Source organism: Amborella trichopoda, chromosome 10, assembly GCF_054954075.1.
Source record: "Amborella trichopoda isolate Santa Cruz 75 chromosome 10, AtrichopodaSantaCruz75HAP2 v2.0, whole genome shotgun sequence".
NCBI lineage: Eukaryota > Viridiplantae > Streptophyta > Magnoliopsida > Amborellales > Amborellaceae > Amborella > Amborella trichopoda.
This window is the reverse complement of record NC_142345.1, coordinates 39,303,686-39,318,173: the sequence shown is the minus strand read 5'-3', so window position 1 is coordinate 39,318,173 and position 14,488 is coordinate 39,303,686. Positions and strand designations below refer to the sequence as shown.

General features: G+C 38.5%; 1 protein-coding gene across 21 annotated transcripts in view; it reads left to right on the top strand.

The window, feature by feature from the left end:
• The window catches only part of LOC18434055 (ARM repeat superfamily protein), a 47,093-nt gene that overhangs the window by 7,057 nt on the left and 25,548 nt on the right, over positions 1–14,488 (top strand). For all 21 annotated transcript variants that reach the window (XR_016042024.1, XR_016042025.1, XR_016042026.1 and 18 more), the window contains 2 exons: positions 5,722–5,797; positions 11,700–11,830. Coding sequence is in view for 6 of the 21 variants with exons in the window: in XM_020666978.2 (XP_020522637.1) it covers positions 5,722–5,797; positions 11,700–11,830 (207 nt within the window). In the remaining 15 variants the exon portion in view is untranslated. The remainder of the gene's footprint in view (positions 1–5,721; positions 5,798–11,699; positions 11,831–14,488) is intronic.

The following is a 14,488-nucleotide window of genomic DNA, read 5'->3' as shown; positions in this document are numbered from 1 at the left end:
CAAAACGAGTGATAAATAATCCAAGAGCAACCTTTGCATGCACAAAATGATAGTCTCACTCAATGTGCTTTGTTTGGGCATGAAAAACAATATTAACTGTCATGTGGAGAGCACTAATATTGTCATAAAAAAGTGTTGGTGGCTTAGGCAGAGGCACCCCAATATCGCGAAGAATAAAAGAAAGCCATGTCAATTTTGCAGCAGTGGATGATATAGATTGATATTCCGTTTCAGCAGTGGAACGAGCCACAATCGATTGTTTCTTAGCACTCGTATGCAGTTGAAACCAAGATAGGTGCAAAAACTAGTGGTTGAATGGCGAGTATTTGGACACCCAGCCCAATCTGCATCAGAGAAAGCATATAACTCAAGGGAACTAATTAGATAAGATTCTTATACCACAGGACTGTGTACCATTGTCCATTGAGATAACAAAGGATCTGCTTCACTGCTTGAAAATGTGCAATTATAGGGGCATGCATAAATTGACACATTGTATTAACACAATGGGAAAGTCAGGCCGTGTTATGGTAATGTATTGGAGTGTGCCAACAATGCTCCGATAAAGGGATGGATCAGGAAATGGATTAGAATTTTCATGAATATTATTCTTCGGTGTCATGGGTGTGGAAATAGATTTGGCGTCGAGCATCTAAGCACGACCAAGAAGATCCTGGGCATATTTACGTTGCGATAAAAAAATTCCACCTGAAAAATAATATACCTCTATGCCAAGAAAGTAATGAAGAGGTCTAAGATCTTTCATTGCAAATTCTTTTCCAAGTTTGGAAATAAACTATTTTAAAAGATCTGAATTATCACTAGTAACAATAATATCATTAACATAAAGGAGAAGGATAATAGTACCTTTAGTTGTGCGAGAAGCAAATAGAGATGAGTCCGTTATGCTGCAATAGGACCCCAATGATAATAAATATGCACTAGCCAAATAATATTCAAAGACAACTTAGAGGGCTCTGAAATTCTCTCTACATTTGGCGCACCCTTTTACTATTTTGTCTACTCTCTCTGACCACTCTCTCTAAGCTTAAACAATATCTCTCTTTCTCTCTCTCTCTCTCTCTCTCTCTCTCTCTCTCTCTCGCATACACATGACCATAGACAGCCTACTAGGACACTAGAAATTCTCTTTTCATGACACCTTATCCTAAGGATCTTTTAGAAAGCCGCATATTACCTCCTTAAGCCACATGTGACTCCATATCTTTCCTACAACTCCTAAGGAACTAAACTGTCTTTTTTAATGTTGTAGAACACTATAAAAAGCATCGCTACATGAGATAGAGTGGTATGTGGATAACCACTCACATGGTATTTTGCACAGAGAGAGAGAGAGAGAGAGAGAGAGAGAGAGAGAGAGAGAGAGAGAGAGAGAGAGAGAGAGAGAGAGAGAGAGAGAGAGAGAGAGAGAGAGAGAGAGAGTCTCTGCATGAGATAATCACGCACCTCTAGATTATCTCTATCTCGGGGGGGCATCTTTGTTTATCTCACATGAGAATTCTCTTCTCATGAGTGATTCCACATGGGTGATTCTCCATGTGAATGATATCACATGTATTATTTCACATGAAAAACTCAAGTGGAGGTTTCGCAAAAATATGGAGAATCACTCATTTAAAATCACAAAAATATCCCAAAAAACTTGGTGTAGGAATTTGGAGAAATAAAATGTCACCACCTTGGTAGGATTTGAGGAAATAGTCCAAAGTCATTCGAATTACTTTAAGGGGCCATGCAACTTGGAAGGGCGTTTTGAAATTTTGGTTCAATATGGAAAAGGGTTTCTCGAGAAGAATGGACGACACGAAAATGGATATTTGGGGTTTTTTGACCAAAAACATTATTTTTGGGATTATTTAGTTTTGGAAAAGGAAATTTTGAATTTTTGGACTAGAAAAAAGATTTTTAGAGAGTTGTCAACAAGATTTTGAAGGACTTTGTTTGAATTTGGTAGAACTTCTGCGGGCATGTTAGTAGAACTTTGGAATCCCTCATGGGTTTTTGGAAAATCTGGAGGACTAGGGCTTAAACTATTGAAGGTAGGAAGTACCTTGATGGGATTTGGACAAATCTTGGAGGCAACATCTGGACACACAAGAGGAATTAGATAGAGGGGGACTTTCTCAAGGAGAAACCTTTGTTTCTGACATGCGGATGCTCTCTCTTTCTCTAGGTGTGTAATTCTTTCACTTGCTTTTATGTATGTTTGAAACAAGGGTAGAAGACTCTTTTTATAGTGTCCTGTGAGGTTAAGATGATAGTTTAGTTGCTTAGGAGTTGTAGGAAAGATAGGGAGTCATGTGGGCCTAGGGAGGTGGTTTGTGGCTTTTAGAAGATTCGTAGGACAAGGTGTCTTGATAAGAGATTTTAGGGTCTTAGTTTATTGTTAACAATTGAGTGTAGGCTAGAGAGAGAGAGACATGTCTTTTGGGCACCAAGGAAGTGTTTAGAGAGAATGGGCAAAATTATAGGAGGGGACCTCGTGATTGGAGAGAGAGGAGCTTATCTTCTCTGCGATAGGAGAGAGATTCAAGGGTCTTCTGGAATCTGGATTCTCTTGGAATATTTTCTGCATGGGTTTGGATGAATTTGGAATTCTTTGAGTCCATGATTGGTGACCTTAAATGTGAAAGTTCATTTTTATTTGCTAGAAATGGACTTGTCTCTAAGTGGGACTTCTAAGTTCCTCCTGCTTTGTGCTGTTTTGTTGGAGACCAGGGGAAATTCTTAAAATTATTGCATGGATGAGAGAGAGAGACTTCTCTCCTAATTATTGTGCATATGTGTGTGTGTTGAGAGAGAGAGAGAGAGAGAGGGAGATTCTCTCTCCTTGATTGTAGAAGAGTTGGAGTTTTTAAATGTCTTAGTATTTTTGATTGACGATTTTGTCGGAAGATATCAGTCTTCCAGGGATTGTGCTTGCTTGCAAGAGAGAGAAAAGTATATCATTTTCCTATTTTATGGGATGCATGCTTATGTATGGACGAAAGAAATATTTCTCTCTCCTCTTTAGATAGAGGCTCACGTGAGGCTAAGCTTTGTTTTCATAAAAAATCCAAAGTAGTCTTTCCAATAATAGGCCACAAAGTATTTGCAACCTCAAATTTGGGATTTTAAACCTGTTAATTAGAGTGGCAATTGTGAACCAAACCATGAGGATGGTATGCTGTATATGCACCCACATTGGGTTGTTGAGCTGAATCCTGAATCAACTTAGTTTTAAAAACTGGTTGATACATACTTGTGTGGTTGGCATCATTGTTCATGTAATTTAGTACATGTAACATAATGCATTTAGTGTAAGATCAACCAATAGGATGTGCTTTAACATGTGCGATTCAGTTAGTTTATGAAGGGCATAATTTTCAACTTGAATATCTGTTTGGAACGCTTCAAATGTCAAATGGAAGATCTTTTTTTTGAGAATGTTAACTGTTGTGTTACTAAAGTGGTTATACAAAAAATGAAGCACCCAAATGACAGGTGTTTGTGTACAAAAACCACTTAGGGGCCCAAAAAATTCTATGCAAGCATAGTTACAAAAAGATAAGACAAAAGATGATTAAAGCTTAAAAAGATGCTCAAGGGGCTCCTAGGTGCTCTGCTATGAGGCGCCTTCTTTAGCATGGGTGACGGCTGCGGTGTTGGCCTCCCTCCAAGTCTGCTGCCATACCACGTGTATGTCCCTACAGAGATCGAAAAGATCTCATCAAAGATGCGTACCAATCTCCAGGGGCAGGGGGATGATCTGGATGCCCAAGCTATGACGTTGTCAGAATCACCCTCGATGATGAGGGTTTCACTCCATGACAGAACACATTTACAGAGGCCCACAAGAAGGGCTAGAACTTTGGCCACAGTAGAGTTGGTGTTTCCAATGAAATGGGAGTAGGATAGAAGGGTAGTTCCATTGGAGTCTCTGAAAATTCCCCCCATTCCATCAAAAGCAGGGTTGCCAAGGGAGCAACTGTCGAAGTTGAGCTTTACTTGGCCCAGCTCAAGTGGTCTCCAGAGCGAGAAGCTTGGGATCTCTCCCAGATCTAAGACTACTTTCTCTGCAATTTTTATCTGGTTTGGATTTTTCTAGCTCCAAATCATCAAAAGCCTTATGTATAAATTATAGTATTAATTAGGTTTAGGGTTTAATTTAATTTGGAATGTTAGTGTCCTTTTTAAATGTTTATATGTTTGTTTTTCCAAATTTGCAATTAGAATATAGTTTCCAATTTTGTTGAATAGTTCTAGAAGAGATTCTTTGATCTTTTGTTGTGTTCTAGTTTTCTTAAACTGCAAAGGAATTAGTTGCCTAATTTTGTAAGAAGCTTGAGTTCCCAAAATCTAGGAGAGTTAGAAACAACTTTAGTCCCAAGGTGAGTTAAATAGACAGAGGGTCAACCTCTATGAATGCCTGTGTAGGCCACCAATTCAGTTGAAGTTTGATTAATAAAATTCATTTTTTTAATATTAGTGTGAAGCCATCTTTGAGGGAGTCTTTCCTTCATCTCTAGAGGAGTGATTCTTCTAGGCCTTTTTGTGGTGTGATGCCACAAACCCTAGAATTTGTGTTGGTGTGATACTATATAAAAGACTAGGCCTGTTCTTCACCCAAACCCCCTGTCCTTTGTTCACCAACTCTCTTAATATCTCTATATCCTGCCAATTTTATAAGCTGCCTTGTCTTCATCATTTCAGCACCCTGAACATGAACTTATTTCAATCATTATCAAAACCTAAGGCTAAATAATACCAAAACCCTATCCTTGCTGCCCACAATTCAACTGAAAAATTCCTAACCCTAATAACCAATTAGATCCCTCTAAACCATGCTACACTCGTGTAGAAGCCAAGGTCACTTGGATCCTATGTCAATGTAGAAGTTTAATAATAGTGAATCGAATGCCTGTGTTGTTCTCATTTTTGTTATCATCATCAACGTCAGAGCCTTTTGCCTTACTATTTGGGGTCGGCTATACAAATCCTGGTCTGCCATTTTGCTCTATTAAGGGCCATACCCTTAGTGAGGCCATAAGGCTCCATATCTTTTCTCACTACTTCCAACCATGTCCTTTTGAGCTTACTTTTTATCTTTTTTGAGTTGAACCAACTTGTACCTCCTAACAAGTGCTATATTGGATTTGCGCTGCATATGGCTAGCCCACCTAAGTCTACTTTTTCTTATGTCATCGCCTCTTAGAGCCACGCCTATGTTCTCCCGAATGTATTCATTTACTAATGGGTACCCGTACTCAAGACTACACTAACTATAAGCACTAACGACAACAAATTCTATCCCTTCTTATCTTGTCACTCATCCATCTCAACATTCTCATCTAAGCTACATCATCCTATGGATATGTTGTTTCTTGGTCGTCCAGTATTCCGCCCCATAAAGCGATGCTGGTCTCACAACTGTCCTGTAGAATTTCCCCTGTAGCTTTCTTGGTATGCGGCTATCACATAAAACTCCTGTTGCATCGCTCGACTTTGCCCACCTAGCCCGAATTCTATGTGCGACATCTTCCTCAATCCCTCCATTTTCTTGCAGTATGTGGTGGTATTATTCAATTGACTGTAGTCTTGAGCATTTCCAATTCTCATGACTAGTATCCATATTTTTATGAGTGTATTCTCTAGTTTCGTTATATCTATTACAGACATTATGATTGTTACTTTGATTGCTTTTTTTTCCTTCTCTTGCAGGTGCAAACTTGGTCTTCAGATGCCAACCAATATGTTGCTGATGAGGATGATGTTACGTATAGTTGTCGTGTCTCAGGTAGTTACTTGCTGTCCATATTGTGGGTTGACTTCCCTTTGTGAAGCAGCTTAACATGACGTACCTCTTCTATTTGCTTTATGTTTCTGGATGTCTTGTTTCACCAAATTGTTATGAGTCACATATCTTGTGTTTTTCTTATTTTTGGTGTAAAGTACATTTGATCCACAAGATCATTTGAGACCTTCAGAAATAAGAGTTTTGCCGCTCTCTAGCGGCAAGTCACAGCCTAATTGTAGGTTGTGGTGAACGTGAACCTACTCATCGAGCATTTTGGTTCCTTACTTGATCTGCTTGCCTGAATGTTTTCTTCAGTAATACTTTCTTTTTGGCTAATGATTTATTTGGTGTTGATTAATGATTATCCATCGAAATTCATTTATCGTATGAGTGTTTACTGGAAATTAGTTGTTAGAAAATGAAATGAGAAGTTGAGAATTATCCTTGTGGATGAACCAAAAAAAAATGAAATGTACTGGCGCTAGATAGTTGTGTTGTTATCTTGTGTGTTGCTTTTCTTACGTTCAAAAGCCAGCTTCCTGAAGAGCAGTAACCTGGTCACTATTGTAGGATTAATGAGGCAAGGAATTAAACATTGTTTTGCATTGTCAATAATGAAAAAGGAAAAAGAGATCATGTCAGGATAGTTGAATTGATCCTTTTTCTTCAAAGTTTTTCGAACTGAGAAAATTTTGTGAGGTTTGAAGGATCATCCGAAAGCTTACCCCATTTTATTACAATCATTTTTAAGGTGCTAATGAGGTTATTAGAAGACTTTTGGGGTGAGTTAGGGCTGCCACCGGGCCGGACTAGGGCGGGCTCGAGCCCGATCCCGAATAAGCTTGAGACTGGCGGACCTGTTCTGGTATGGAAAAATAAGTTTCAGGTCTGACCTGAGCCTGGCTCGAAAATCTTTGGGGTAGCTTGGGCCGAGCCTGTCCTTTCTTACCTTAGAAAAGAATATGCCATTTGGGGGAAGAAAAATTGGGGATGGGGCACGTGACTAGGGAAAGAGAGAGAGAGAGGGCACGTTTCTCTCTCTTCCTACCCCAACCACCCACCGATTCTCTCTCCTTTTACCCACCTCTTTCCTCTCTCTCTCTCTCCCTTAACCACTTACCGCCTCTTCTCTCTCGTCCTCTCCCAACCACCTGCTCCCTCCTCTCTTCTCTCCCAACCACCACTGGCTCTTCTCTATCTCCCCTCCTCCCCAAAAAAAAGAACCACTATCGCCTCTTCTCTCTCTCTCTCCCCCTCTCTCTCTATCTCCCTACAACCACCTACCATCTCTCTCTCCAACACACCACATCTGTCTTTTTTGAGGGGCAGTTTCTTCTGCAACTGCCTCCCTTTCTCTCTAAACTCTTGAAATTTCTTATTTCGTTTTCTCTCTCTAAAAAGTGAAATGCATTTTGATTTTGCCTCACCGTTAAATGGCAGCCCACTTGGTTCTGCCTGCCTTCCTCTCTCTCTCTTTGAGAAGATGAGAGCAGTCAGTCATAGTGGTTGTGCTCAAAACCCCTTCATGTGATCCTTCAAAAGATCACTACTTCTTCACTAATAGCTTTCTCTCTCTTCTTCTTACCCACCTTTCGTTTAGCAGCTCTCGTACTCTCGGTCTGCAATGAGGCCACCATCTTTTGCCTCCATCTCACTTTTCTGGCAAAACCCACATTGGAAAATGTCTATTTCTCCCCAGAAAACGTGGTCATGGGGCCAAGAACAGTTTCACTCATGTATTTGCTCAAGGAAGAAGAAACCCATCTCTCTAAAGAGCTTGAAACCCATCAGAGTTTCAAGCTTTTGGTAACGAAAGAGAAGAATGAGAACCCTTTAGTTCCCCTATTAAACACCACTTTAGATAACAGGATGAGATGGTTCAAAAGAAACAGGTCCAGGTTCAGGATTCTCGAGTCCAGGCCTCTCACTAAGCAGTTCTCTGCAAGAGCAAGGGGTTTCTTCAGTTATTCATGTAGGCTCTGTTTCGCAGTGAAGAGTGTGTTCAAGTCTCACCCAAGTGCCTGCCTTCTCATGCTCTCAAAAGCAATGGATTCGAGGAAAGGGACCATCGTTAACCAAAGGTTGCACGGTGATGGCAATTGCCCCTAATTTCGAGACGCCACTGCCTCTCTTTCTCCTCCAACACACTGCATCATGGCTTTGAGGTAGGGTTTTCTAGAGAGAGAGAAAGAGAGAGGGTTGCGAGAGAGAGAGAGAATGTACATTTTTCTTTGATAAACACACTCTTATTGTGTTTTGGCATGTCATTTTCGTTCGGTTGAAAATGTGCATCTTAGTAATTTTATTTTATATAAAATCTAGTCTCAGTAAACATTTATAAGAAAATAAGGTCATGCTGGATGTGTTTCATGTGATAATGCGTACCTATGATTCAGAAGGTTGAGGATAGTGCCTCCATGACACAAATGGTATATGTTCATAATGGTAATAGCAACAACAACGACAATAGTAGTAGTAGCTGCAGTAGGAGTAATGGTAAGAATAACGGTGCTGGTGGTGGTGATTTATGATGATGACGTTGGTAATTGTTCTTAAAGTGTTTTGTTATAAATCACATATGATCTGCCTAGCCATCCTCAAGAACATGTGCTTACAGATAAGTATGTGGGGCCATGCGGTGTGTGTGTGTGTGAGTAAGAGAGAGAGGAAGAGAAAGAGAGAGAGAGGGGGGGGGGGGAGACAGACAAGTATGTGGGCCATGCAGGGAGGGAGGGCTTCGGTAAAGAGAGTTTTTGAGAGAGAAAAAAAGAGGGGGGCCACTATGTTTCGACGCCGACCCAGCCCGAAATTAATCTGATCTACCCTTCTTGTTGTATTGAACTTCCCCTTCAATTTCATTATCAAGAAAAAAAGAAAAAAAGAAACTTCCCTTTCAATTTCATTGGTATGTGACGATCACCTAGATTCCAAAAGCACATCTCCACTTCATCTGCTTAGATTTAATTCTGTGAGCAACATCTTCCTCAATCTCTTCTTTCTTATGGATAATTGACGAAAGATATCAAAAGTAATATCTTTTAGGTATTTCTTGGTCATCAATCTTAATTAATTCCTCGTTTTGCACTTATACTAGTATATATATAATAACTATATATAATATTAGAGAAAAGTATACAATGAGACCATTTATCTTTGGTACAAGGTGGTCACAATTAATCTTGACCATTGGATGTGAAATTAGTGGCTACATTTATTACATTCACCAAGCTCAAAGTTCAAAAGAATTTTTTTTGAACTTTGTGACACATCTAAGCTATCAGATTTCACATCGGATGGTTGTTAGTAATTGTGACCTCTTTGTATAAAAGGTAAATGGTCTCATAGTATACAATCCCTTATATTAATACTATTACCAAAATAATAAATATTAATAATATTAGTAATAACAAAATTAATAGTAATTAATGTATTGAATAATAATAGCATTTCATCATCATCAGAGCCTTTTCCCAACTATTTGGGGTTGGCTATACGAATCGTGGTCTGCTTTTTTGCTTTATCAAGGACCATGCCCTTAGTGAGGCCATAAGTCCCCATATTTTTTCTCACTACTTCTAACCATTTCTTTTTGGGCCAACCCTTTACCCTTTTAGAGCCTTCCACTTGAACCAACACCTACCTCCTACCACGTGATGTACTGGTTCTACGTTGTACATGGCCAGCCTAGCTATATCTACTTTCTCTCATCTTATCGTCTATTGGAGCCACACCTAAGTTCTCCCTAATGTATTCATTTCAAATTCTATCATTTCTTGTTTTGCCACTCATCCATCTCAATATCCATCTCAACTATACTCATCTTATGGGTATGTTATTTCTTGATCGCTCAACATTCTGCCCCATAAATCAAAGCTGGTCTCACAACTATTCTATAGAGCTTCCCCTTCAGCTTCATTGGTAATCGGCGATCACATAAAACTCCAGATGCACATCTCCAGTTCACCCACCTAACTCCAATTCTATGCGCGACATCTTCTTCAATCTCTCCATTTTTATTGATTATGAACAAATAATAATAGCACATCATCATCATCATCGTCAGAGTATTTTCCAACTAATTGGGTCAGCTAATAATAGCATATAATAATAAATAAATTAAATATTATTAGATTCTTATTATATTATTATAAATTTGAATAATATTAGTATTAAAACTCATAATAGACTATTGTAGTACATATTTATAATATTATTATTACAATATTACTATTGTTGTTGTTATCATCATCATTATCAGAATTTTTCCCAACTATTTGGGGTCGGCTACAAGAAGGGTGAGGACCTTAAACTTTTCTTTAACCCATCTCAAACCCTGGTAAAGGAGTTCCCTTAACCCTTCTCAAGCCTTGGTAGAGGAGGTGGGTTGCCTTAGGTAGGCAGCCAACATAAAGTTTTGCTAAAACTTTTCATGTTATTATGTTATTATTATTATTATTATCACTACTACTATTACTAATAATAATAATTTTAAAATAATATTTGATAATGTACTCAATAAATTAGAGTAAATAATAAATATGCAAACCAAGTTATTCAAACAGATGACCCGAACAAGGAATTTGCGTAACCTAGGTTCCATTTAGCAGCTATCGAAACAGTCCTGTCCCAATACCAAAGTTTGACATAATCAGATTATGATTCAAACCTGGTTTGCTTACTTAGGGAGCCAAACGACCCATGTGTCTTTAGTAGCATCACAATATTGTATGGCCCGCTGCTTATAAATGGTATGCAGTATGTCTGATAAGTAGAAGTGTATGCGTTATTGTGTTTGTACTTGTGAGACTTGGTACCACGCAATTGATTTGGGATCTCAGTAACCACCATCCCTATTGCCATACACACATGGTGGTAATGGTTTGTAACTGTTTGGCACTCTGCTCAAAGGTCCACCATATTCGTCAGATGATGCTGTGGGCCATCACCAGCATCTAACGGTGATCATCTGATAATGGGTATCCTTCATGGATCATGTGGAGTTGCGTTTTATTGGATCATTTCCGAAGAAAAAGAGTTTGTTGGGTTTAGACCATTTTTTCCCTGTCAAGGAACAAAGGGCGCAACACCATTGTTCAGAGATGGAATCCTTGCATACCCCCTTGGGTTCCATCCAGTGGGGAATATTTTTCTCAACTGGAACCTAATTTAGGCATCACAGGTATGTCATTACTGTTGTGTCAGTTAACTATTTCTCCTGTTTTCTTTACATTCCTTCAGTCTCATAATTTATTAGTGCTAAAGTAATTTCATCAAATGTAAAATGTTCAGCAGCAAAATGCAAAAATGCCTACTCTCCAAATTTCCAGATATATCAATCAATAAATGAAATATTTATAAATGTTTGCATGAAACATTAATGTCTTGGCATGATGGTATGCTTTGATGATTCATTCAACTTCCCCTTTATGTAGAAAATTACTTTAGAAATATGGAATTTTTTTTTCACGATGTGTGAGCGGTCCTTATTTTTTAACGTATTTGTGTTGCTAAATCTGTATCCTCTTTTGAGGAATGCATGGAGCTTCATCTATTGCACTCTTTAACTTTCGAAATATACAGTGCTTTTTTGTTCTCTTTTGTAATTTCAAGTGGTTTGAGCAGTCTTTATAAACAACTTGTCACATATTTCTTTTGCTAAATCAGTATCCCCGTTAAGGAATGCTTGGAATTTTATACTTGAATACTTTCGAAGAGTTAAAAGTTCACTGGTAAATTTCTATGATGTAATGTCATGTTGTGCAGCATATGTCATATCAATTTATTCAGACTTAGTTGATGGTTTTTGTTTTACAATTTGTTGCATGTTTGCTTTTAGTCCTTTTTGGAAAGCGTCTGCGTTTCGGGAACTTGTGTGCTAATGGACTTAGTTATTTCCTATCAGGGATCTTATTGTTAGAAGAAGTTGTTAATGCATATGAGGAAGAAGGGATAAAGGCCATATTAGAAGCTGTGCAAAAGCGATCAAGGGAGTCTTCTGAAGCTAAGGCTTCTGGTGCTGCAGATTGGTGGAAGGTGAGTTGCCTAGACTGAGATGTTTTACCATACTTATTGCATTATAAGCATATTACTGCATCAGTACATATTTGCAAAGACTTTGTGGTAGAACCATATTTACATGTTCATAAACTGAAAATTGTTCACATAATTACTATTGGACAGCAAAATGAGGGGGCTGAATTCCTCATGAACCTATTTTTCTTCTTAATTGACAAACTCATGGACAAAAACCCATATTCCCACAAATTCTCCTCTAAGACCCGTTTCTCTCTTTAAGGCCTCGGTAAGAGCCAAGCAAACCAGATGTTTACCATTCTTTCAGGGTTTTAGTTCTAGAGAAAGGAAAACAATTATAGTGGATTACATACTTTAGTGGGACTGTGTTGGTTGACTGACAAGGGTTGGGCGGTCTATAGCCCTGGTCATAATTGAAACCTGTTTCTCTAGGCATAAGCACTACCATTGAGGGTTTCAAGAGGGTCATCTTTTATTGAGGTCGGAGAGATGCCTAAGGATGGTTTGAAGGCCAATAGAGCTTTGTAGTCTCATGCGCACATTTGTAGGCCAGTGAGTGCAAGGGCAAAATCCAAAACAAACTTTTGCATAGCATGTATATATTATAATCGCATTCTAAGAAGCAACCCTACAAAGGGATATGTGAATAGAGAGAGTTCCCCTTGCATCATAGTGATATGTGCGTGTGACGTGCCCTTAAGGGGGGGAATCCGTAATCCACATTCTTCGAAATTGTGGATCTGCTATTTATTGACCCCGTTTTGACGAGCCAATCATGGGCCTTTGCATGAGATTATGGGTTATGGCTTTCGTTGGGTTGGTTTGAGAAGATAGCTTTGGGATCACGGTTACTGGCATGGATGGAGGGCTCGTGCCCTGACAGTCACTTTTTCTTGACCCAGTGATACCAATCCACTTATAGATGTATTTCTAAGTGTTCTATGTTTTTTTTTTGTTTTTTTTTTAACTTTAGAAATATTGTTTTTCAACCTTATCTATGACTATGTGTTTTTCTAAAATTAATTTATTGCTTAAAACTCTAAAAAGGACAGTGTTGTAATTTCTAAAAGTTCCAGGGGCATTGTGAGACCCATGTGGGCATCAAGGGCCCAACCCCACACATTGGGGCCCTACATGTGTGGGATGTGTGGGCACATGGCCCACACATCCCAGCCTAGTGAGGGGTGCCCTTGTCATTTCTTTAATTGTTAAGGATTGAGTAATGTTAATAATGTTTTAAAAAGATGTTAATGTTAACTTCATCCCAAAAAAAAAAAAATCTTTCAAAAAGATGTTATTTGATTTGGTTACTTATGTTTTCACCAAAGCAGTTTTTAATTAGTTCTTCTATTTTGACTTTTAATTTCTATAGTAATTATAAGTTTTATTTCTACGTGAATAAGAGTTCAAATTTTATGGGATTATGGAAGACCTAGTTCTAGTCTAGATAGAAGTGGATGAGATTCAAAGATTCAAAGGATGAGATGCATCCCTAAATCATAATGACTGATTTTTGGGATAGATGGCTCGTATTTGTTTATCTCACACCTCACAGATAACTTAGCAGTCCTATAACCAAGTAGAATTCTAATTCAGATAGGCATACCCTAGACCCCTTAAAAGCTATAAATAGAGAGTGGCTCTCCTCATTCTATCCATCTTATTTCATAGTCTCTCTCTCTCTCTCTCTCTCTCTCTCTCTCCCCATGCCCCTCTCTTACTATCTCATCTCTCTCTAGTCTCTCTCATTACGTGGCATGCATCACCTTAGTAGCCCTAAGGAGATGGCACACACTACCTAGGGCTCATAGAGGGAGGCAAGCCCTACCCTAAAAAGCTTAAGAGAGTCGTGCCTTGTGGCATGCCCTAAAAGAACCTAAGGGCACATTTGGTTTCCTAGCTTTTCAATCCTGTGGAAATGTGTATCTTAGAATTGGTATTTATTGGAATTGGCATTTCCTGAAATATGGGCATGTGCTGTTTGAATAGCATCTGGTAGAGACCAGAAAGATGCAATTTCACTGTTTGGATTTCCTGGAATATGTTTTTTCTGGAGATTCCAAATTTTTTATGAATTATTTCAAAAAAGAAACTATTTTCCAATGATGTGATAATTGAATCCTTTTTTTTAGTGTTTGTCCAAATGACGTGACATTTCAAAATTACAGAGTTTGCAATACCGAGTTTGCAATGTCATTTCTAACAACACCCTAAATTTGATGCAATAGATTACTCATAAAGACGTATTTTATGGTGAAGCAACAACATCTGCGATAGGTCTGAATTTCATTTTATTTGCGCCATCAGATCGCATTGCTATACCTTTCACCGAGATGAATGCAAGAGATGTAGGGAGAGAGAAAGAGATGAATACAAGATAGAGAGATATATAGCGAGAGAGGCTCATAATGGACCCAAGTGGGCCATACGATAGATAAACATTCACAGTTACAGCGTTTAAAACAATTAATCTGAAAAACTCTACGTTTGGTTGGTGTGTAAATATTTCCCCAAGAAAAGTAAACCACTTGCTAAATGTCTACTGCTGTGAAGTTTAAACTCTTGAGAACAATCACGGTTCTAAGAGAACCATGTTGGCCTTTTAACACATGGGAATCATCATCGTTCTAAGAGAAGTGTATATATATATATATCAAA